This window comes from Pteropus alecto, unplaced genomic scaffold (genome assembly GCF_000325575.1).
Source record: "Pteropus alecto unplaced genomic scaffold, ASM32557v1 scaffold79, whole genome shotgun sequence".
Lineage (NCBI taxonomy): Eukaryota > Metazoa > Chordata > Mammalia > Chiroptera > Pteropodidae > Pteropus > Pteropus alecto.
The window spans coordinates 20,729,128-20,754,911 of record NW_006494612.1 but is presented as its reverse complement, the minus strand read 5'-3'; the positions used below and the strand labels follow the sequence as shown (position 1 = coordinate 20,754,911).

The 25,784-nt window shown below is 35.2% G+C and overlaps 1 protein-coding gene across 4 annotated transcripts in view; it reads right to left on the bottom strand.

Annotated features, from left to right (window-relative positions):
• AKAP7 (A-kinase anchoring protein 7) overlaps positions 1-25,784 on the bottom strand; it is a 134,815-nt gene that overhangs the window by 41,496 nt on the left and 67,535 nt on the right. For 2 of the 4 annotated variants that reach the window (XM_025042452.1, XM_025042453.1), the window contains exons 6-8: positions 19,162-19,274; positions 3,016-3,163; positions 2,111-2,549 (exon numbers count right to left, since the gene is read on the bottom strand). In XM_025042452.1, coding sequence (XP_024898220.1) covers positions 2,338-2,549; positions 3,016-3,163; positions 19,162-19,274 — 473 coding nt within the window. In that variant the 3' untranslated portion in view covers positions 2,111-2,337. Of the gene's footprint in view, positions 1-2,110; positions 2,550-3,015; positions 3,164-19,161; positions 19,275-25,784 lie in introns of those variants that run through there. The other 2 variants (XM_025042455.1, XM_025042454.1) reach the window with 1 other exon arrangement.

The window sequence follows — 25,784 nt, the reverse complement described above, 5'->3', positions numbered from 1 at the left end:
AAAATATATTCCTAAAACTAAGTCACCACTTCACACCCACTTTTAGTAACTGGATTTTTGAGTTAATTCTCTGTATCTGAGTACTTATATTAATGATCATAACAGGTAGATTAAAAGCCTAGATGGAAAAAAAAAAAAAAACTAGAAGAAAATATAAATGAATATGTAGCAAATCTTTGGTTTGAAGGTGACTCTAATCATAATAATTAAAGAAAGCACAGAAGAATTTTTTAAATCTATAATTTATCAAAAATTGAAATATTTAGTATGAAAAATACCTTGTACCAAAATTAAATACAAAATATGTAAAATATTTGATGCCAATATAGCAAAGGGCTAATTATCTTTACTATTTAAGAAATCTCACAAATTGGTAAGAAACACAAGAAGAATGAATTACAACTCTTTACAGACAAGGATGGTTTGCTGCTGACAGTTCCTAACCCAGTTCAGAGTAGTGTGCTCTGTGAGATTGGGACTGACATCTGCAAAACCACACATGGAATTATGAAGGGGAAAAATGCACAATAAGATGAGCCCTCAAAAAAAAAAAAAAACTTAAAAAGCACCAGACAAAAAACTAAGTGCCACAAAAGACCCAACAAATAAAGAATATATACCCCAGGAACTAGATGTTTTAACAATGTGAAAAGAATGTTAAAAAATTAATTATATTTAAATCTTCCAAGAGATAAATGAAGGAATAGCATCTGTGAAGCAAAGAACAGAACAGGTAAAACTATGAAAAAGAATCAATTGAAAATCTTGGAAATGAAGTATATAGTCACTGCTACTAAAAAGACTCAAGATGCCCTACATGATATAGAGACAGCTGAAAAGAAAATGGATGATTTGGAACCAGCATTCTCCAAGAATGCACCATTAGTAAATTAAGAGATAGGAAATATGAAAATCTAATAAATTCTATCCCCACAAAAATTCACATATGTGCCTATATATATAGTTTCATAAACAATTTCAAGAGGTTCCCAGAGTTCTTGAAATCCAACTTCTACCTTAGAATTCTGAATACAAAATATCTTTCCTACTCTGTTAACACATATAGTAAAATTAGTAAAATATTGGTTCAAGGTTGAGGAAATAGACATTAAATTTGAGTTAGGATCAAGTAAAACAGAAGCCAAACCAATGTAAACCAAGTAAATCTCATCAGAAAATGAAACTCACAGAAAAAGTATTCTGAATTCTGCTACACATTCTATTATAAAATTCAGGTAAGATCAAGAAAATCAATAATTATCCACAGTAAATAAAAGAACTCTAGTGTGTATTAAACTTGGATAATTTTAACATAATTATCATTTTAGACACAGATATTATTTTAAAGTTCACACTGACCGCAAAACGAGACAGAAAAAACAGTACTGCAATGGGCAAAAATCATTTTTTTTAAATAATGTTAAATGACAGATATGGAGAGACAAGATTGGTAGAGTTTGAAAGAAGCTAAATTGCTCTGAATTAGAAAAGGGTGAGAGATAAAGAAGCCTAAGGAAAAAAAATCTAAAAAAATTGCCTAGAATATGGGGGATTTTAGAGACTTGCTGTCAAAGAGGAATAAAAGAGAAAATTCAGTGGCTAGAATATAGTGATTAGGAGTGAGGTGAACAGAGATGTCTAAGGGCAGAGAGGTGAGGCACGCTCTAAGCTCCATAATGTAGTCCCACAATACCTTCAGTAAAATCTACATATTGCTTTTTTTAATTTTTATTTTTAAATGAGAATGAGAGTAGGAGATGCAACGAAGGACTTAGCTGGCCTAAAGTAATTACAGATAAGGTATGGAAAGCTAGCAAAAATTTCTATTACAGAGGATTTCCATTTGCCTTGTACAATAAACCTAAACTGAAATGTTTGGTCCTCATCAAAACTCCAATGGAAGAAAACTCTAAAAAGATGAGAGATTCTGAAAACATGAAAATCTTCCTTAAAATAGATTTGAAATGCTTTAGAACATTAAATTCAAATGACATACTGAATATTTTCTATTTAAAGTAGCTAAGCTCATTGAAGGTAAAATGATGACTTCTCTGAAGATCGCTAGTGAGAATGTGGAAAAAAATGGTGTCTCTTGAACATTTTTAAAAGTGCTTTAATAAACTTCAGTATTAAGATTCTCTTAGGACATATATTTCCACAGGTTTTCTTCAAGCCGAAGTATAGAGAAATTATCTTGTTTGAAGACCTTGACATATTTAGAATCATGTATTTATCTTCTTTGAGTAGTTTCATGTTACTTCAAAGTATACAAATCAGGTTGCCTTGCAGTTCACAATTTTATAAGAACAGTGCCTGGTTTGAAATAGTAAATTTGAATCACAACAGATCAGGCTTCTTTGAAATACACTCATGTTGCAAACGATGAGGAATAGCCCTGTTCTGGTTTTTTAAAAAATCTTCATTTGGGGTACACGCTTTCCACTTGGAAACATAATTGTGTACGTCTCTCATCACACGCCATCTCCCTGGTAAGATGCTAGAAGCATTTACATATGAATCTTGTTTCCCCATGGGAGGAAATGTTCCCCCTAGGGAAGAAACCGAAGGTGAAGTTTTCAGTCCTTGCAGACCACCTACGAAGGCTTTTTCTTTTCAGATGAAACTTTCTGTTTGGAACATTCTATTCCTAATTAAAAGTAGCCACCGTGACAATGCCTTGCGTGGAATGGTGTGGTCATGTAAGCCTTCGATGGAGAAAATGCTTCCTTCACATTCATGGTATTAAACAAATGCATTTTAAATAAACATGTCAAGACTTTATTATAATTATATTTAAGGCACAAAAGTAGAAAAACTATACATACTAAAATCTCAACTGATAAATGTGAATACCAAGTATGTTCTACAAAATTTTCAATGTATTATTCTCAAAACATAGTATTTAAGAAAATAAATCATTGAGTAAAACATATTCAATTAGTCCTAAATGTTTCCAAAATAAAATAAGACTAAAGGCATCAAAATAAAGATAAGTAATTTTTAAAAGGCACTCACCAATTATAATTGAAGACTCACAGTGATAATAACCATTATTTTGCTTTTTCTTCAGCATGGAGCAAAGATCAACACGATGTACCATTTCTTCTCCAAATCTATGACTGATAAATTTTTCATATAATTTCAGGTCTATTTTTTTCACTCCCTTGAAATGACAAAACAAAATCATATCAATCAATCATTTCATGCAGGCAGCCAATTCATATTTATATCATTATCTTAGAATCTGATACTATATTTTGGTATACAGTACTGCCTACAGCTATTTGAAAAATGGATAGCACAAAACTGTTGTAAGCTATTTAGGATGAGTTGTATAAAAAAATAATAATTAAAGAGTGTTCAGTTTAAATATGGCAAAATTTAAAACCTTAAGCTTCAGAAATAATAAAGTATATCAAGTTGAAATCTGAGATATCAAGGAAAGAGTAATAATCAACAACAATGGAGAAATGTGTGACTTTGGAAAAAGTGATATGGATCTTTTGATATGCATAATGTTTTAATAAGATAGATATAATTTTTAAACTCCTTATATAAGAATCATCTGAAAGACAGAGGTTATTTGAGTTGGAGTAGGGGGCTAGTAGATCTTCTGAGTTCTTCTCTACCTGCCCCTCCTCCTTATTCTCAGTGTCTTCCACAGCAGGAAGAGGGCTGGCTGAAAAATTACAGTGAGATGCCCTTGCTACTTCTGGAGTTTCTCAAAATGGGAAAAAATGTATTCCTCTCTTTTTAGTATACAAATGGTCCTAGTATACAAATGGTCCTGGTCTCATAGTCCCAAAACACAGTCTATCAGATGAAGGTACAATACTTCACAAATACTGGCCGACTATGTGTAAACTCTTCCTTTCTATTTATAATTTTTGCTATATTACCCTGGCAATACTTTTCGTTTGTTAAAAATTAGAAAATATGAAGAATTTAGAAAAAAAAGAAAAATAATTCGTGACTCTATTAAAATACATAATTTACACTGGGGTGTATATCCTCCAAGTCTTTTCTGTGCTCATATAATATTTTCAGATATATTTATATGTCTTACTAAAGCATAATTAGCATATATAGTTTCCATTTTTGTCATAAAATTTATTACAAAAAAATTTAAGATATAAAAACAAAATATTTAAAATTAAATCACCCCAAACTGCTACTATAATTTTGTTAAGTATTTTGCTTTCTCTACGCAAAACAAAGTACTTTTTCTTTTTTATAGGAAGGTTGTTGTGCCATGAGAACCATTTGATAACCAGTTATTTTGATAATTCTGCAAAGCGTTCTCATTTCTCTCAAAGAGCCAAATTTCCCAGAACAGCCTACAAAATCCTCTTCTGTCTTCTTGGAACCCCTCAGGCCTGGTCTCCTACTACCTACCCTCACTCCGCCCTCTCTCTTACTTCCCTCCCAACCCCCCTCATCCCCACCCCCCACACTCCAAGCCTCCCTGACCTCCTTGTTCTTCCTTGAACATACTGGGCACAAACCCACTTTGCGGTCTTTGTACTGCCTCCTGGAAGGTTCTTCCCCCAGGTATCCTCCTGCCCCATCTCCCATCTCTTTTAATTCCTTGCTCAAATACTACTTTCTTAATAGATTCTTGCCTGAATATCCATTTAATTTGTATTCCTGCCCCAAGAGGTACTCCCAAATCCTCTTCACCCTTCTCTCTTTATACGTATTCATGTATATATTTTATAGCTCTTACCATCTATATTACCATTACATAACAGACTGTGTAATTTGTTTTATTATGCTTATTTTTCGTTGTCTGTCGTTATCTGTCTCTCCCCATTAGAATGTAAGCTCCACATAGAAAAGGATTTTAGTCTGATTTTTAGTCACTGAAACATCCCCAGTGCCTAGAACAGTGCTTGACATGCAGTAGTGCTCAATAAATGTCACGAATGCAAAGGAGGATAATGTTTCAGGAAGAGGATAGCTAACATCAAACGCCATTCATTCGGGGTTCAATAAGAATGAAACCAAGTGGATTTCTTTTGCTTTGGTGAATAGAATGCCTCAAGAGAGACAGCAGAACATTATGCTGAGTATTGCTGAGGAACAGTCAGAACGTATGAGTTCAAATCCTGGCTCTGTCGTTTTTCAGACATGTGCCTTCACTTCAGTTTCCTTGACTATAAAGTGAGGTTAACAAAGGTACCTACCTCAAAGTGTTATATGGACTAAGTAAGTATATTTATAAAAGTGCTAAAAACAATGAAATATAATATAATAATATAATAATATCATTGTGTGTGTGTGTGTATGAGAGAGAGAGAGAGAGAGGTAGCGGGCGGGGGGAGAGAGATTATCATTAGTGATCTTTAAGGAATAATTTGAGTAAAGATTTGAGAAATTAAAAAATTCTGAGTGAATAGAAACTGACCGTTCTTTCTTTTAAGCGTGTGTGTGTGTGTGCACGTGTATGTGTGCACACACATGCACAGTGTGGAGGGGGTTCAGGAGATCAGTTCCTTAGAACAGAGAACTAGTGAGAACTTAGCAGAAAAAGGAAGATCTTCAGTTTTCAAAATGCCGATGCCAGCACTGGCTAGCCACTATGATTTCCATTTCAGCTTTCTAAGATATCATCATTATTATTTTTTAAATAGGAAACAAGGGAAACAGAAGACTTAAATCTGTTAGGTGAATTAATTTAATTTTTAGCAAAAAGCAAGCACAAACTATTCTGTAAGAATTGTTCACAGATGACTTCCAACACGAACCTTAAGGAGTTAATTTTTACTAGAGTGAAGAGAATTAATTCTTTAACTCATAATTCAGATAGAATGCTCTGGTTCAAAGAGGCATGAGAGCTTAGGGGCACTGAAAAGATAAACTCTGATCAGAAAATATCTTCATTAAAAAGTATCTAGAAACAGATAAGACTCTGGTTTGTCTGATATATAATATTAGCACGATCTTTATTCTCTGGGGAATTTTTTGTTTTGCAACGTATTTCTTTTTTTTTTTTTTTCAGGCTGTTTGTCCTATGAAAATATATTTCCTTTCCAGTAAAATCTATCTGAATTAGTCTCTCCATCCAGCTGCAGCAGGCATCATTTTTCTTTCAATAATAAAAGAACTAGGATTCTAAGAAAATAAATGAGTATATCAAAATTGGATATCATTTAGAATAAGGATAAGAAGTCTCCTATTTTCAGAATGAATCATTGGGTTGCCAAAATATTCTAGACACATCACTCTGCAAGGTTATATTTTTAAGCTAGAAAGGCTGGGCGATGGCATTATTTTCAGGTTTTGGAACCCTAAATTATTCTTTGCTTCTCTTCTTCATAGGCCCGACCCTTTCCAGGGTAACTTGTCATTTAAAGATCAATAGAAGTAGAACATCTAGTTAGGAGAGCTCAAAGAAAATGACAAAAATGGTTAAAGCCAGGAAAATGTGACCTATGTAAAAGCTAAGAGAGTTGAGGTTATTTCAAATGTAGAGAAATAACATGTAAGGTATCTTCAACAAAACTATGCTAAGGATGCTTCAATCCTGGAATTCTGAACATGCCTGGATATTGTCTAGTAAGTACTAAGTTTGAAAATTATTTTTGCCTTGGACCTAATAGGGACAGGGTATATTTTTAAGGGCTTCACATTTATAATTGCACCCAATATAACTGACATATCAATTATGCAATATAACACTGAAAGAGAAAATAGGAAGTTAAATACAGGAATATCAAACTTTGAAAAATAATTTAGTGGTAAGAAACATCAAACAGAAAAACCTTCCAAGACTATCTTAATTGATCATTAGAAATGACTGGAGTTTTACTTCGCTTTAGCCTAGTTTCAGTCACAATTTAGGGAGAATTATCAGTGATATTCAAAACACCTGACAACCTTTGATACAATGTACCATGAAACCCTAAGGAACTTCACTCTCGATTGTAACTTGGCACCCAAACAGCCAATAAGGAAAAATATCACTAAGAGCACGATGAGTATTTTTAGAATCATCTAATGGCTGCATCTGATAAGTAATGGAAATTATTTACTCGGGAAGCACTCACCATATCATTTACATTTAGCTAAATGATGTGTAAAATTTAATATGTGCTAAAGAGGGCTCAGACTTATATTATTATGCATCCAATTCTATTTTCAATACAGAAAGTAAAGCTCCATGAAATATGAAAATTCATATTAGTTAACAATCTGAATGTGAAAAGCATTCAAGGTTCTGAAAGATAAACTACTTATTATTCATCTTCAACTTCTACAAAAAAGTAGAACAATCTCAATAACAAGTTTTATTAAGAAGATTAAGGCTTTTTATAATAGATGATAATTTCTTATCATGACTTGCTATCTTTTTATAATAATCACAGCTCCCAGGATGAAATAAACAGACTGCATACCAGACAAAGAAATTATGTATCCTACAGACGGTAAACTTCACATTTCTGGAGCTCTGCTGTGTTTTCCAATAGTTTATTCCTGTCATGCAGTGGCTATAAAAGAATTGTACATTTCCTGTGATAATGACTTGAAATCAAAATTCAGAAGGTAAATTAAGAGCCAAACCAAACTGGCTTGTCATTTTGGGCATCAGCTGGTTACAAGGAATGGTAATCTTTTACACTCATTTTCATAAGTGAAAAAAGGTTACATATCTTTAGTGGTATGATATTGGTTAAAAAACGGAAATCATTTTTAATAATCACTACCCCTAATGAAAAGTTACATATTGGTGATTCAAAGTTATAAACAGATTACATGCTGACACAGGGCTTCTCTGAAGCAAATCTTACCATTCTTAATGACCCTGCATCTCTTGGCACAACCACATTTTTCACTATTATTTGTGCTGTTTCATTTCCATCTTCCTCCCGACGCAGACCCCTTAATTACCTCCTTCTCAATTGCAATCCCTTCAGCCCCTCTCAGTTGGGATGATGGAGGCCCTTCTCATTCAGGCTCAGTTCTTCCTAGCCTGCTCTTGACAGAGATGGGAAGATGAGTCTTCACCGTCCCAGCTGATGGGCTCTAAAATAGCATGGTGATTTCAGATCTAGTGTCCTGCACCCTTGGGTGAGAGGTGCCTAGCAGCTTTCCTGGCTCCCCTTCCTGCCACTCTTGAGTCAGCTTATGGGGCTAGGTTCTGCCTAGTGCCCCTGTCCAGTATGCCCGTTTCCAGCCTGGCTGAGGGCCTGACACTCTGCCTAGAGCCTGTCATTAAGCTTAGAGATGAGAAAGGAAGGAATGATGAAAATTGACAAGATGATAGGACTTTGCTCATGTTTTGAACCATTCTGAAAAAATGATGGTTTCTGTCATCTGTATAAAAACAATAATAGAAAATACACGTATTTACTATATACAGGCATTGTTCTAAGAACTTTTTATTAACTCATTTAATAATCTCAATACCCTATGAGATTGGTATCATTATTTTCCCCAGATGAGGAAGCTGAATCACAGAGAAATTAAGTCATTTATCAAAGGACACACAGCTAGTAAAAGATAGAGTTTGCATTCAGATTCAAGATAAGCAAAAAACACAGATAAATGGAGTAGAATCATAATATTAAAGCTCTTCACTATTTACTTTAAAATAATAAAATTCTAATATTAATCATACTTAAGATATAATCATATATACTATCATATTTCTAAAACCAATGTGGAAATTCCTTTGGGCATCTCTAGCATTCTAAAATACCTGCCATAATAGTCTGCATTAATATTAGTATGTCAAGTGATAAGTACATGTTCATGGTAAATGAATTGCATAGAGGGAGATGTGAAAGAATTCACAGATGCTACTTATACAAGAAAAATTGATCCAAATAATCCATCCTGTAAAAAGGTCTCTTCTTATACCAAAATACAAGTAATCAAGTAAAATACTAGCAGTGATTGTCTGCACTTTCTAAATCAGTTGTTTATTTGAGCATACAGTATTTCTCAATTCTATAGTTTACTTTATGCTGGAGCATCTGTGCAAACTTGCTTTCAGCCCTACTGCTTTGTTCAATCTTGAGGCCTTGGGGAAAGAAAAGGTAGAAACTCTTTATCCTAGAATTGTATCTAACATTTACAATATTACACTTTCAGTAAATAATAGATAGAAACTGCTAGAGCTGTATGTTTTAAATCTGCTACTGAAACCTCCTTCTACCTATATGAACACTTTAAGAAGAGTTGGATGTTCCTTGGTGGCAGCAAGTGGAAAGGACACCAGTCACAGAAGGAAGGTGAATATACTTCTAATAGCACGGGCCATTTCACAAGAGCCAGCAAGAGAATAGGCTAAATTGCTTCCTGGGCCCGGAGTTTCTTTCCTTAAGGTGCTGGCATCAAACAGAACAGAGGAAGAACATGGTTTCAGTCCACAAACATTTAGTTCATTTGTACTGACTAATGACATATGAACTAGAGATAACAGGTCAATGGTACCCTACAAGTCCTCAAGGTTGCAGGCTCACTGGAACTCTACGACACCTTTATTTACAGCACAGTCTGTTCCCATATAAGCTCATTCTTTGTCCACTCAGCAAAACTCTTCTCATTCCCCCCTAAAGCCTTCGCAGGTATAGCATGACAGATCATATGCTGTTTGGCCATATAACTTATTAGGTTTGCATGTAGCTTTTCTTGTTACAGTGAAACAAAGAGTCTCATAACTAAGGCATCTAAGAATACTTTCTATACAGCTCAATCTCAGCTGGACTTTCAACTTCCCTTGATCCATCCCCAGCTGTGTTCTTCGTTCTCCAGTCTTGTGGTCACTCAAATGTAAACAAGCTATAGGCTACTCCTCTCTATCGCAGGTTTTCCTAATATTTTGCTCTTTGGATTAAATAATGACATGTTCTCCAGAATTCACCAACTTAACCATTTATTTCTATAAACTAAAGAATTTATATTCTATAAACACAAAATATCCATCTCAAAATTTCTCACCAATTATGATCTACACACTTACAACTTAATCATAGATGTTTTCCTCCTTCGATGCAGTATCTTCTCTTTTATTCAATACTTCCAAACATTAAGCAATGCCAGCAAGTCACTGGTAGAAAAAATTTGCAGAATCTTAACAATGAAATAGGACAATGAAGTTGTGCTACAGAAGATCATTCAAAATTAAGGTCATAGAAAAATCCTAACAATTTTAGCTTGTTCTACAACACTGACCTATATACTGCAACATACTTATACTGTGGTTGAATGTGTTATGATTTAAGAGCCTAGATGTCAAAAATATGGAAACATTTACCTAAATTGGTCAGATTATCTACAGATAGAACTTCAGACCTAACTATACAATCCAAGTAAGAGTTGAACACCTAATTGTAGTCTTGTTAAACAAGAAAGACCCAGAGAGTTTTTGTAGCTCACCTTGCTCTTCTGCATCTAGTACTTGTTTCCCTTCCAACTTTCTTAGGAGTAATCAAATTGCTTGACTCTCCTCCCATCAACATTCTTCCTTCCTCTCCCTCCCAGCCCCCATCTCAACAGAATACCTTAATTCACCTAATTCATCCTCTTTCAATTGCCCTTGCGTATTCCCTGCACACCACTTAGGACAGAAGCCCCAACCTAGCAGAGAAGGTATCCCAACAGGAAATGCTGCAAGAACTGAGTGAAGAAGCAGGAAAGAAATAATGACAGCAAGATTTATGTGAACTGCAGTGTATGTTAGGAGACAGAACAAGGAAAAAATGTACTCAATGGTATCAGCCTTGTCACTTTATTTAGTTAGAAATATTTCCTGGATAACATATCAGATAAAAGAGGATTTAGTAGAAAAAAACCAATAGTTAGATATGATCCAGGAACCATGTGTAGCTCTTAAACCAGTTTCAAAATAAATGTTTTTCTCAAAGTAGAGAAAAAAATGTATCCAAAGATTTTCTTTTTTAATGTGATACACATTGCTATGTAAAATAATTTTATATATAACATGCAATTGGAATCTTTCATCTACATGTCAAACTTAAACATGTAATAGTGAAATCTCCCGTTGGTATACTTTTGGAATACAGAATTACAAAGATTACATCGTTTTTCTAATGGACTCAGAGTCAGTATAATACATGAATATTAGATTACATATTGCTTCAAAATAGAACACCAAAAAAAGATATCAGAGCAATTGGTAATTTTCACACAGCCTCCTCTTTTAGAGATTTTAAAAATTAAGGATGTCTTCAAATTTTCAAGAAGCACCTCTAAACCCAGAGTGGGTTTGGCAGACAAAAAAAATTAAAAATAGAAAAGTTAAGAAACAAAGAATCTATATCTTAGGATGACAGTATGCAAAAATATTTCATACACTGGCATATTCTTCTTTTGCAATACCCAGCATATACTATTATAGTAGGCAGGACTGCAGGAAGGCTAGACCAGCCAAACCTGACAACATGTCCTCCATATCCACCCCATCCCCACTTTGTACAACTCAGGCTCTTGTCAATAGGGATATGTGTACGATAGAAAGTTATAACCTGTTGAAAAGTTTATTTGATGTGATTTCCAAAGCCATTCAGCTTATTTCCAGGTGACTACTTGCCCCACTTAATTCCACTGAATTAAGTTCTAGAGATATTTACACTGGAAGGCCAGGAGCACAAAATACTCTCTATATCATTCTCTGATATCAAAGTAGGTCAGAGAAAGTGAGGAGCAAGACAGAATCTAAGAGGATCAAGTCAGGAAGAATAGGATGGATATCAACAGGGAGGAGATGCTGCCAAAGGTGCAGGACCACTAGAGGGAGTCACCCAGAATATTCTTCCAGGCAATGGCTGATTAAGAACCCAAGGAGGTTCAGGAGACATGAAATTACTGCGAAAGGAAAGTTTTGGTCTAAATAAAGATATATAACAAATTATTATAATCAAATTCAGTTGTGGGGAAGGCCATGGCCAAAGAAGGATGAGAAGTACTTTCAGACTCTGGCCATTAGCTCGAGAGCAGTGTAAAGATACCATTGTACTTAGAAAGCCTTAAATATGGGTCTCCAAAATGGTGCCACAAACTTTGCCAGCAATTAAAAATGTTGCCATCAGGTAGGTTTTAGAGAAAGAATGCATAATGCAGGAACCGAGGTAGGTGATATGAGCAAGTTGTTAGGTCTTCAACTATAGAGAATGTGAGGTTTCCAAATATCTAAAAGTGATCTGCTGAAAAGAAAAAATTTCCCACCACTAATGGCAGCATAGTTAAGGCAAACTCATGAAATTCTAATTACCTTGACTACTTTGCTATTACCTTTTAATACCAGTTCTAAAACTGTTTCTTAAATTACACTTAAATCAGAATTGTCTGTGGATACAAATGCTAGAAAATAAGTAAAAATGTCCACTGAATCTGGATGTTTAAAGCAAAAATACCATTTAATCCTCAATTATACAGATCAACATTTTCTAAATCATGTTCTGCCAAATACTAGTGCTACAAGATGGCCAATGAAAAAATGGACTTGCAGGTAAGGACATTTGGGAAACAATGGTGACTTAGACTATGTAACTGTTCATAACATTCACTGCCTCTCTTGTGGTGTCCCTTTCTTTAAGCAGGTTATACACCCTGCTCTGTTGAACTCAGAACGGACCATGTGACTTGCTTTGGCCAACAAGATGTGAGCAAGAATGACATGTTACTTATTAGCAGAAGCTTTAAAAATCAGCTTGTGATGCACCGTCTCTTTTTTCTTTCTGCCCAAAGACCAGCAAAGTCCTAGATGAAAGCTGCTCAGCCAAGGTCCTGAGTAAAGAAGATGTGGAGCAGAGCCACAGATGACCTCCATCCACGAGCAAAAATGTAAACCTTTGTTGCTGTAAGCTCTTGAGAGTTGCAATAAACACTGTTTCTCAGAAAAAGAATCAGATTAACTTTATCAAACCCATCACTGCTAACATTCATTTGATCACAGAATTCTTGCCTCGCATAAAACCCAGAGATGTTCTGAGAGAAAAATTTCAGGAAATGCCAATGAAAACACTTGCATCAGTCTCCAGGCCACTTTGCATCAGTCTCCAGGCCACAGATTTAATATTAGGTTGGCTGTGTCATTTCTTCTATAGTTAAAGTTTTCAAAATCTCTAACAGAATCAGGGTCAATGTGGACTCATTTATTATTCTGACATTAGTCTACTCCTAGAATTCCTCCTTAAAGTAATTCAGCTTTCTGTTTATTATTTGCTATGTGTCAAAGCTATATAGCACTGAAAGGTTTCAATGAACAGGTTACCTTTGTAGATAGCATTTCCAATTGTAAACTTACTTAATTTTTTCAATATATGGAAATAGATAACACAAAACATAAAGTTGAAATATGCATTAGAAACATAAACGAGGCCACTAGCTATAAACAGAGCTCTCTGACACATGATAGATGACAGTTGACTAACAGCACCTAGAATATCTCAGAAGAAACTATAATTCTATCTCACTGCAGATTTCACAGAATTTTTATTTTAAAAAAACATTAAAACAAAAGGAGATGTGTTGTATTTTATATACTGATTTTTACATAAGAAAAATCCAAGGAGAATTCATACTACAGTCTTAGATCTAACCCTGGTGATAATCAAAAAGACTCAACGCGACTAAAAATTATGAGTAAGGCATTTAGCATTGAAAAGTTTAGGAATAGATGACTAAAATAATCTGCTTTATCTTGTACCAAGGATATTTTTAAGACAAACTTTTGTCTAGAACAATAAAGGCTCACCAATGCCGAGGTATCTAAAGTGTCTTCTTTTAGGGACCGGGCGGTGGTAGTGGCAGAATAGTCTTCCAGGCTGCTCTGCAGAAGGCTTCCTCCTCTTTTGCTGCAGTGATAAACTGTTCTTAACAATATGGGCCCCTGAGAAAGTGGCCTGCTCTGCCTCTCTGCCACCAACCCTGAGCTCCTTTACTGCATCTGCAGGTACTCCCCTCCCCTTCCGAAGGTGATACTTTCTGAGAGTCATCTCTTCTGGGCCTCTTTTCACACTTTCAGAGCCTTCCTACAGTGAAGCCATCACCCTCTGGGCATGAAAATTTGCTGATGATTTCTGAGATCTGTCACCAATAGGCCTGCCCCTACTTTCACCTTAAAGTAAATTTTCATGCAAGTCCTGCTGGTCCCAGTAGCTTCTGGACATGCACATAATTTGGTATTTACAGATTTCTCTATCTCCTAGTTTCATTAACAATGAAGTCTGTGATATTTTCCCCATTGTCATTGCTCTGCAAGATTTCCAGAAGAAGAAGTAAAAGATTCAGATTTAAATTGCCACCATCTTCCTCTCAGTACTCAAAGATCTTTCTGCTTTCTGTCATTCTCCTTCAACGCATACAAGAAAGGTAATCTGTAGTCTAAAAAAATTCTCAGTGTGAAGCCAAATTAGCCTATATGGTCAAAATGCTTACCTTACAGACATTCAGAATAGCACAGGAGTCAAGAGTCACTAAGACCAACCTCCTCCTTTCACTATGAGTAAACAGAGTTGTCAAAAGAAGTAATGAGATTTGTCCAAGACTAGACAACAGAGTGAAAACAAGAAACGTTATGCTTCTTAAATTCATTACAGACTCCTTCAAGGAGGAATAGTCCAGTAAGCCCGAGTTTTGACATGGCTGAAAGGCCCATCACCATGCAGACCCAGGAATGGACGTGGCAGCCAAACTATACCAGACCAGTTAACAAATTCCTCAGAAAATGTGCTGTTTGACAGATATATAAGAATAAATAATGGTAGTGGGTGTGGAAAGACAACAGCAGAGGGTCCTGGCAAGGGAAGGATGTAGAAGGTTGAGACTGGCTAATCTAGTATAGAATTTCATTACAATCTGGGTTTTCCTTTAATTGTAGCGTTAGAACAGAATTTTCATCCATGTGCTCTTTTTTTCCTTATATGACTGCCCTATACACTCTTCTCTACTTCCTCTCAATCTCATCATATGATACAATAACCCCTCTACTCTTGCTTTGTGCATATAAAATTCTGTACTCAAAACAAACCAGTCCAAGTGACAGCAGTAGCTAATAATTTCTCATGGTCTGACTCTGTGAAAAACTGCTATAAGGAAGTGGCAATTAATAAGCTATAGCTTCGATAATTTAAGTGCAACGTTAGTAATTTAAAATTCATAAATCAAGAAATATATCTAAAGTGCCCAGAATGTAATTTATGTACAAAAATAATTGATTTACCCATGAAATCACATTCATTTCTTGAGGAATCTAGACATGTGTTAAGTGCTTGATTTGAAACTGATCTTCTTCTGCCACCAAGTGTTAGCACACACTTCTAACCAAAAGGTTTCTGCAATGTTTAAATTACAGAAATACAGAGTCATTCAATGAGAAAAATAAATCCAAAAGAATGTACCATGAAAAGCATGAGTAGCAGAATAAGTAGATTAACCATGCGAAACAAATATATTCTATGAAAACTATACAAATAACTTGAATTTTAGATACTATTTCAGAGATACAGTAATTAAATAAATTTTCTGAGGCTTCATTCATTGATGGAAAAAAAACTACAACTTTGAAAGCACAGTGATAACCAAAATTAGCTTTAAAATACACGACTACTTTCAATATCTTATGTAATACACTCCACTAGAATTTCATGAAACTATGAATATGCAAAACTAACATACTGACTGTCTCCTGATGTTATCAAAGTATAAAGGTGCCATGAAAAGTCTTACGTTACCCAGAATCTGAGTTTGAGAACTCAGTGCTCAAGCTTGGGAACCAGAATACCACACTGTAGTAGAGGAATTCCCATATCAGGAAATGTGAAGCAGAGTTTATTTTCAAAATTGTGAAGACAATCCATAGAACTTTTGGTTACCCCACCAAGCTTTTGGTTACTTCTACTGAATGGTATTACTTGCAAATAGGTGCCTACGAGCAGATGGTATCCCAGAAGCCCAGGGAATTCTGCAGCCAACATTAAACACCACTGGGAAATCTTCACGTTAGATCTTTACAACCACCCCAGTGGTGGTGAACACTCATGCCCTGCACCAGACTTTTGTTCGCATCTTTTACGCCAATGAGATGTTTTACCTTCATGAACAGACAAATTATGGCTCCAATTTTGAATCTTTATTTATGTAAACTGGACAATAGCTTTTTAGGTCATTAAAAAATGACACGATATGGTGAAAAAAATCAACTGAAGTACTACTGCAGAATTCATTATACCTTCAATAAAGAATAATGAATAGCTCATCTATCTCACTATCTCATAATCTACCTATAATGATCTAGAGCACTCCTCTACCCAGAACATCCCTTTTTACCAGTAATTACCACGTCTACCCTGACAGTAGTACTACTAGTATCTTAGGAGTACACCAGTATCTACTAACTACCCAAAATGATTTCCAGAGGACCTTCTAGCAGGTCAAAACAAAATATAAGCAATATACCAAATGGCACCAACCTTCAAAACAGAATCCTAGTGGGAGATATCATTAGCTCTTTTCTAAATACTCATGATGTACCACCCCTCCATACCACAAACTCAAGAAACACTCTTCAAGATAATGGAAAACCTTCATGTTTTCTGCATCTAATGGCTTCCCCTCACCCCTGAGTTGTCATGGGACATGTAACTTGCCCATCACGACTTCCTTCCATGCTCAGCCCACCAAGGATGAAAAAACAGGTAGTTAAAAATGTAGGAAAGTTAAAAAAAAAAAAAAAAGACAAAAGAGTCACATATTTTCAAACAATCTGCATTCAAAATGACAAAGTATAATAAAAATCCACTTTTATATATGCCGCCTTTTCATATTAGTTTTGACTTTAACAATGATTTGCTGCATAAAGAAAATGCTGGATATTTATTTAAGCCTGCAAGTCTCAGAGTATACAGCAGGTCCTCAAATAACATCATTTCACTTGATGTTGATGAGATGCCACAGGAACTTCACTCCTGTTTATATCAGTCAGCCGATGGGAAAACTGGTTTCATTATACCTCCTATCACCAAAGTTCTAAGAATCTATCGACAATGTAAGTAGGGACTTACTGTACTACTGTGCAGATCACCTGGATCAGAATCACCTGTGGCACTTATTTGAATATCAAAAGTCAAGGTTGCTAGGTCTGTCTAACTGCAGATCTGAAGTTAAAGGGTAGAAATCTGCAGCTCCACCAAGCAACCAGGTGACTCATGAATCCAAAAGTTTAAGATATACTTTCTTAAGCATTCAGAAACACTAAATATCATAGTAGTAAACAGAAACAGAGTTGTTCCATAAATTAAAAGAAAAAATTCTTATTTGGTTTTCTAAAAAAGCAGTAAAGTCAAAATTTATTTTCTGAAGATTGTATTCTTGTCTAAACAAAATACAATCTGATTTAGAGTTTATACACCATTCAAAGAGGGACTGTTTCTATTTTGATCGTAACTCTAAGCCCAGCACCCAGTGTCTGGCACACAGTAGGTACTCAATAAAGATTTGTTGAGTTAATATATGTGGACCAGGGAGCTCCTCACATACAGAGATTAATTTGGATAAAGGGGATGTGGCCAGTGGGAGGGAAAATGAGAGACTTGGAATAAGTAAGATAGATTCTACACAGGGCTCTGCAACTGAGAAGAATGTGATCTCATATCCTTTTCTATAAAGTAAGGGAGCAGATTCTGTGTAATTAATTGCCAAGGAATCATTTAAATTTAGTCTGAAATATTAATATTGAGATCCTAGAGTAGTTTTAAACACTCCTCTGATAAATGTTCTTGGGTGCTCTCATTTCAAAGTTAACATTGTAAAGACAAAGAAACATTTTGAAATGTAGATTATTACCTTCACCACTGATTTGTCAGTCTGTGATTAAATTTGGAACCACTGGGAAGAGGACAATCCATTTGAAAGCAAAACAAGAAAGATAACGAGTAAAAAAGTAAACTGTCAGTCTACAAGTTTTGCCAGTTGTTAACATTCCAAATTTGAAAATCTATTATTTACACGTTATTTTTACTAAATATTTTGGAATATTTTGGAATGGCACCTAATATAGTTTTAGGGGCATAGCTATCAAAAAAGAAAAAATTACATGCAAGATCTCCTTTTCTCAAAATATTTACAATATCTCAAGATATTTACAATAGTCTGTAGAAAATTCATAAGCACAGGACGGTCAATCGCCCCAACACGTTTTATAGGACCAAAAAGACTATCTGAGCACAGAGACATTAAATATAAAATGTGCCAAATTCAGAAAAAAAGGTCTACTTACTAATAAACCTGACCTTCATTTATACAGCTGCAAATCAGTCTTAACTGCAGCCAAGTGTCATGGAGAGCAGGAGTGAATATTAAACTGCACGCCCATCTCCAAAACTCTGGTATATCAGAGCAGGTCAGCAGATGTCTTAACTTGCGTGGGAAACTCCCTAGGCTGAAATGGGAAAAACAATGAAGGGCGCTCTTAAGATTCTAGGAAAAATGCTCATGAATCCAGAAGAAGGTCAAAAGTTATCCTAACCTCTGAGGGAGGAAGGGGTGGCCTGAGAAGGCAGAAAGTCACCCTGAGATAAAGTCAAGAAACTTGTCTTTTGGCCTGTGTCACTGTTGACCATTCTCAGGGAGAACACTTTTAAGTACAGGGGTCCTTTCAGTTACCCTCCTGCAAGTCCCAGGAACACCGGCTCCAAGCTCTCAATGGAGACAACTGCGAAAGAGTAAGGTGGTCTTTGGAAGAGCTACGTAAAGGAGGTTAAAAATCTTGTCCCATTCTGAAGAACCCAGTTGCAGTGAGCAGCACCAGTGGATGCAGGTCAATGGAAGAAGCTTTGAGAGCAGCAGGATATAAACAATCATAAGCAAAGAAAAAAAAACAAAATAAAACTGGTGCCACCTCTGGCTCTTCGAGGGATGAAGCAGATGTGGCAATAGACGAAGCAGCAGCAGTAAGTGTTGGTCAGAATACACAGCTAATAGCCAAAGGCAAAAGAGGGAACAGTTAGCACAGTCTCCATAGAGGCTCGTGAGCCAACTCAGCATCCTTGGGAATTGGACCCAAACGGGCTTGTAATCCCACGAGCAATAGTTTTAGGATGTCAAAAACCACGACATATGTCACTCATGGCCCCAACCATGCTTAAGTCTGGGGTAGCCAGTAAAACAAGGCTTACAAGAAAAACGTCCACTCACCTTCTTCCGGAGCCATGGTGTTTTGGACAATTTCATGAAGGTCAAATGAGGCTTGAAACTTCTGTTTTCTCCTACCAAGATGCCTTTTTCTTGAAACGTCCTTTTTGCAGTCTCTGAAAAAAAATTTTTATAAAGAAAACATAAAACATGCTACTAATAATACATGACTATCTTTATAAAAATGGCAATTAGAAAAACAACAAATTATCTTATAATGAAGATTAGTTTATATACCTGTTTGAGACATTGTTTTTTAAAAAGACAGAAAACAACACAATATGTATATAATAACAAACATTTATGACAGTTAAATTTGCACTGATTTCAAGCTTTGGGTAAAGCACACAAAAACAACAAACTGAAAGGCAAACTTTTAATAAATGGAATGACTATTTAGCTGATAAGATGTTGATTTTCATTGAATATACCAGTGGTGCCAATATGTATTAAAAAAGGACTAGCTAATCTATACTCCTTCATATCTAAAACTGCTGCTTCTGCCCAAGATGGAATAACAGGAATCAGATTTGCCCTCCCATCTGTAACAACCAATAAAAAGACAATTATGAAACAATGGCTTGCAAGACGCTGTACATCAGTCAGTGCAGGTCAGTGAACACTGAGAGATGAGAAACAAACAAGACGAGCCCTTTGACTGCCTGGCTTACATACGTGAGTGTTTGGCCCCTGTGCAAGGAGGAGAAACCCAGATGGAGCCAGTCACCTCACTGGGTTCATGAAAAAGAGCTGAGAGTAGGAGAGACCAAAGCATCTGGAGATCACAGGATAGAGTACTAGAGAAGTGAGACCTGCACAGAGAGAAAAGTCTACAGAGCTGCAAAGGGTTCCCTTGAGTATTCAGCTAGCACAGACCAGCATATATATGTCAGCAAACTATGTAGGACATGTCCTTAAAAACCCTCCATTTCAAGTCACTGCCACCAAAGGATTTTTCTTCTTTTCTATGGTAATAAAGAAAGTTAAGCAATAGATAATTAAAATGCCAAGAAAACACTGGTTCTCAGTTGCAAGCAACAGATGACAACCTTGGCTGAGCTAAGCAGGAAAGGAATCTATATAAGAACATTGGGAGGACTAGAGCACCAGGCTGGAAGGCTATGGCGCCAAGGAGATCGCGAGAGTTATGCAGGGGAACAGATCCAGTGACACCACTACATCTTCCAGCTGATACTACTGAAACAGTGCGCAGCATATAAAGGGCTAGAACTGCTGCCACCTGCCTTAGACTGGTGGCAGGATGATACAACCTATCCTGAGAATGGATTCTGCACCATTCTTCTTTGTTCAAGATACTAGATTCCAATTCGAAGTCTAGGCTAAAGCAAGATCATGTTTCTAGCACCGAAGGAATCTGTGAAAGAATGTATTTGACATGGAAGATGTTGGGGAAGAGTTTAGATGTTGGGCATCCAAAAAAGAAAGGCAACGGTCCAGCATACACAGGTTTTAAAACAACAAGAGTGTACTGATAACAATTACTGTTGTAATTTACTTATCAACTTTCAGTTCATATAAATTGCAGACAGGTATATCTTTTCTCCACTATCCTGTCATGACCCAGCTTTGGCCCTCTCTATTTTGGCATATTCTCAACTGTTTTAAATAGACCTGGAGTTAAAATATTAGGCCGAATCATACAAACCTGTCGTTTTTAGGAGTCAAAAACAAACACCGGCAATGTCTGATGGTGTAACATATATCATGGTAAACTAACTTATTAAGTTACTAGTATTTGAGTGAAGGCATTAGGGCATATTTTCTAAGTCTTCAAGTATTTGAGGAATTATAAAGGAACTTCTGATAGAAATTTAGTAACATGTTTATACCATCAGAAAACAGAAATATCATGAAGGTATGAAAATAAAAATTCATTTGTTCAGTCTTTTACTGAGCACTTCTCATATTTGTCAGGCACGTTATCTGCTAAAGACAGCAAACGCGTCCCTGCTTTCATGGAGTTTGTAGTCTCATGGGACAGAGTTCAGCCTCATAAAGAGAAGGACTTAATTGTCAGAATTATCAACAAATACAAGAGACATAAAAAAAGGAATTAACAGAAATTAAAATAGTAGGCATTTGCATTATTCATTACTGTATACATTAGTTTTTACATATTTTATTTGAGATAACAATCTTATTATCAATTGATTCTAAAGAAAAAAATTTTCAATTTACTGATTTCAGTTACATCAAATTTTGACCCAAGAGTTCTCATTATTCACTGGGCCTAAAATCGTTGATGATGGCTATCTATTCACAAGACTATTTTAAATAATATTTGTCACAAAAAAGTACATTTAATTTTTGTTAATGTGTTTTTCTAGTACAGATATTCTCTAGGTACATAAAAACAGGGAAAAAGAAAATGCTGCCTTTTTGAAAAGTACTTCCTAGTATTGATTTTATATTCCTAATACATTATAATCTATGGCTTAGGCAAAGTATTGAGTAATGGTTATTGGAACATCATTCTTGAGATAAGAAGAGTTTTTACAACATGTCATTTTCATCTATGTAAATGTATGTTCTGGAAGAGAAGCTTATGAATAATTTGAGATTATTCAATTCCTCCTAATATGACAGACATTCCTTCAAGCACTAAATAGAAAATCACAGAGCAAATACATCAGATATCCTCCAAAAGTTAGCTAGGAATTCTTCCTAAATATATTTACCTTATAGCTAAAGATGCGAATTGTCTGAAAAACAATTTCTTAAAATATTTTTTAAATACCAAGAGACGTTGCTAAATAATATAACACTAAAAGGAATAATTTAATAAAGAAATGAAACTTTTGTTATCCTAACAAATAGTTTTATATTAGATTTTTTGTGGTTATTGAGCATGCTAGGTACTGAGAAGTTTTACCTGTTTTTTTTTTTTTAAGTTTTATATATATATTTATTTTTATATAGAAGATTTTCTTCAGATGAACTCTTTTAAATATGTAGAAAGAATAAATGTGTACCTAAAATGTAAAGAAGTTGCTAAAAGTTGTCTCAATGTACACTGCAACAGATCGATTTTAATAAAAATCATGTATTTTTAATTATACATACTTTCTAGCAAAGAAAATATTTATTTTTTTCTCTCTTTTGCCATTTTTCCCTTTTTCTAAAATTGTGAAGGATATTTATATGATAGCATGATCTATAATTTGAGAATAAGCCCAAAGGTTTATTTTTTATTGAGGTATACAAAGAGCTTTATTAATAAGAACAATCTAGAATACTAATGTAAATTAGGTGGTCCTAATATATTCTTAAATCTACATATTCTATTTCAGTATGTGGATGCAACATAAATAATAAGTTATGTTTTGGTTTTAAAAAGACTATTTGTGATTAAACAATATACCATACAATAGGAAGTGGCAAGTTCTTTCCATGGTTTCCAGTTGAGAAATACTTTCTAATACCATTGTAAGCTATAGTAAAATTATGTCACATATAATATGAAAAATCTCAATAAAATTTTAGAATCACTTTTTAGCTATCTAAAGCTTTAAAGAAATAAAAACTAACTTTTCTTTTGTCATTCCTATGTTATTATTACTTAAAGGATTCTTATTTCCATATGCTGTTTAAACTGTTATTTCCATATGCTTATTTCCATATGCTGTTTAAACTGTTTCATTTTAAATGGTTTTTGTAAGTCATCTATACATAAAGGCTGACATAACATTAAAACAAACTTCAATTTAAAAATTTAATACTCATCAATTTAAATAGATATTTCCAATTGATTGCTGTGTAAAATTGTCAAATAGAATTTTTAAATGTCTCATTCTTAAAAGCAAGCTTTTAAAATTACACCTTGATACCAGAGGAATCACATTCATTCCACTAAAATTGAGAAAAAAAGATAACCAAATTGAGCATTTTAACACCAGCCCAGTTCTATTATTCAACTTGTGTTCTTGGACAGGTCATTTAACCTTAACGATAACAGTGATGAGGCCACAAGTTATCTCTCGGGTCCCTTCTTATCCTAATAACCAGCTAATCCAAGCTCTAGCACATCATCTGTAGGGGATTCTAGATACCAAGACTGGATTTTATTCTCATGTAAAGATTTAGACATGAATATAAATGAGGGAAGAGAGATCATCTAAGGTTAAATATTCCTTCAATTAGATTCTCATGTTTTACCTACTTTTTTATTGGTTTATACATCTCTTAAAAAATATTTATTGAACCTCTATTATGTATCATGCTCTGAGAACAAAGATGAAAGATTCCCTCAAAGGGCTTTCACTCTAGTTGAGAAAGACAGATTTCTAAACAACCAAATGCAATGGTATTAGTTTCTACAGCAGATATTTATTTACCTATAGGCCTTGGGAGGAAATTGTCATTGCTACTTTGAAAATCAGAAAAAGCCTTTATTTTGGAAGTGAAACTTGAAGTGAGTCTTACAAAAGATCAGTGATGCAAACTGGAAAAGAAATTAAGCAAACAATTGCACTAATAATAGTAGCAAAAATAATAAAATACTTAGGAATAAACTTTAACAAGGAGGCAAAAAAACTTACAAACTGAAAACTACAAAATAGTGCTGAAAGAAATTAAAGAAGATACAAATAAATGGAAAGACATTTCCTGTTCATGGACTGGAAGACAATGTTACTAAGATGTCAATACTATCCAAAATGATCTATAGTCCTTATTAAATGTAATCCCTATCAAAATTCCAATGGTGCTTCTGGAAGAAACAAAAAAAGTCATCCTAAAATTCATCTGAAATCTCATGGTATTTGAGTAGGTTGTAACCTACGGCTGCAGGAGGTTAAAGAAAGGAAAGTAAGCACAGCTAAAGAATTGGAGGCAAATAATACAGGCTACTCTTTTAAAGATTTTGGCTAGCAAGGGTAGGAGAGGTACGATGCAGAAGCTAGTGGGAGATTCAAGATCAAGGAAGAGTATTTTTTTTTGTTATTTCTCAGGCTTTTTGTTACTTGTTTATTTGTTCAGGGATAGGAAAGATGTTATCAAGTTAATAAAGTTGGGAGAAATGACCTGAAGAAGAGAAAAGGATGAAAATACAGACGTGCAGGAGAGAGAAGAAATAACTAGTAGAGCAAGTTCCAGATTATAACTATCAGATCAAGAACACAGCTGAAGAGATTAGTCTTAAGTAGATAAAAGACACCTCTTTTCCTAAGACTATACGGAATTCTAAGAGCCAAATGCAGTAGCAGATAGGGACTTGGTACAGGGACTTGAATTAAGCAGGTCCAAGCCTCATTCTTACCTGTTAAGGTAGCTTTGGACAGGAGGCTTGCTGCTGAGTTTGGAAAACACACTTGCAGTAGATCCAATCTACATGACTATGATTTCTTCATTTTCTCATTCATTTGGTAAATACTTATTAATGCTTTTCATGTGTCACATGTTATAGAAGGTACTAGGTAAACAATGGTCAACAAAACAGTCATGGTCCTTCTCATGAAACTTAATTCAGTAAAAAAGACAGTCAAACAAATAGAAAATTTTGTAATTACAACTTGGGATAAGACTTATGAAGGAAACACACTGGTTACAATCATAAAGAAGTTACTTATAAAGATACTCTCTTTACAGGGGACAGGGAAAGATTCTCCGAGGTGGTGAGATTTAAGAGCTAAAAAATGAAAAGGGTCAAACAGAGGGTCTATTCAGGCATTTGCAAAAGTTCTATAGCAAGAAATTGTTGAGTCCCAGTATCTGAAAGGGGGCAGTGTAACTGGAGCATAGTGGGTAAGGATAGAGAACATGATAAGATAAAAAATGTAGGCAGGAGACCAGACCACAAAGAATATTGTAGGCCATACCAAGGAGTCTGGATTTTATTTTGCCCTGTGTTGGGGCAAAAAGCAAACGAATGAACCAATCTAACATCGGTGTTTGCCAGCCAGGTCAAACAGAACAGGAACACAAGACACCCAAAAAAAGCCCCCAAGAGAGTCATGTACCACGGGGCCTTGACTAGTTTAACAAGGAATAAACTACATTGGCCAGGATGAGGAGATCAGAGGCCTCAGTGAGGTTCTGAAGCATGAGCAGTAATGGAGGAAATAAATTAGTACGAGGGGTGGCAAGTTATGGTGATAGATAACTATCAGAAATAGAATAGCTCTGGCAGACGAACAGTCAAAGGTTTCACAGTGCTGATGAGCTGCTGGAGCGGAGCACAGGTGTAGGGTGCTACTGTCAAAGAAGTCGAGAGATTTTAAGAAAAGTAATAGTTGTGATGGTAGGAGTGTGGGGGCTATTTATTATTATTATTATTATTACTACTAATGATAATAGCTACCATCTACTTAACATTATATGTGTGCCAAATATTGTGCCAACACTTCCCATATGTCACCTCATTTTGAGAACAGTTACAATTATGCTCATTTTACAAATAGGAACTGAAAGACTGAAAGGTTAAGTAAACTGCTTACAGTCATTCAGCTGGTGACAAGCTGCACAGGGACACAGAAACAGTTCTGAGCGGCCCCACAGCTCCCTTTGAGCCAGGATGGTTGGATGACTAGCTAATGGTGATACAGCAAGCAACGTAAGCTAAGGAACAAAGCCCTTAAAAAGCAAGAGAAAATACTCCAACAGCAAAA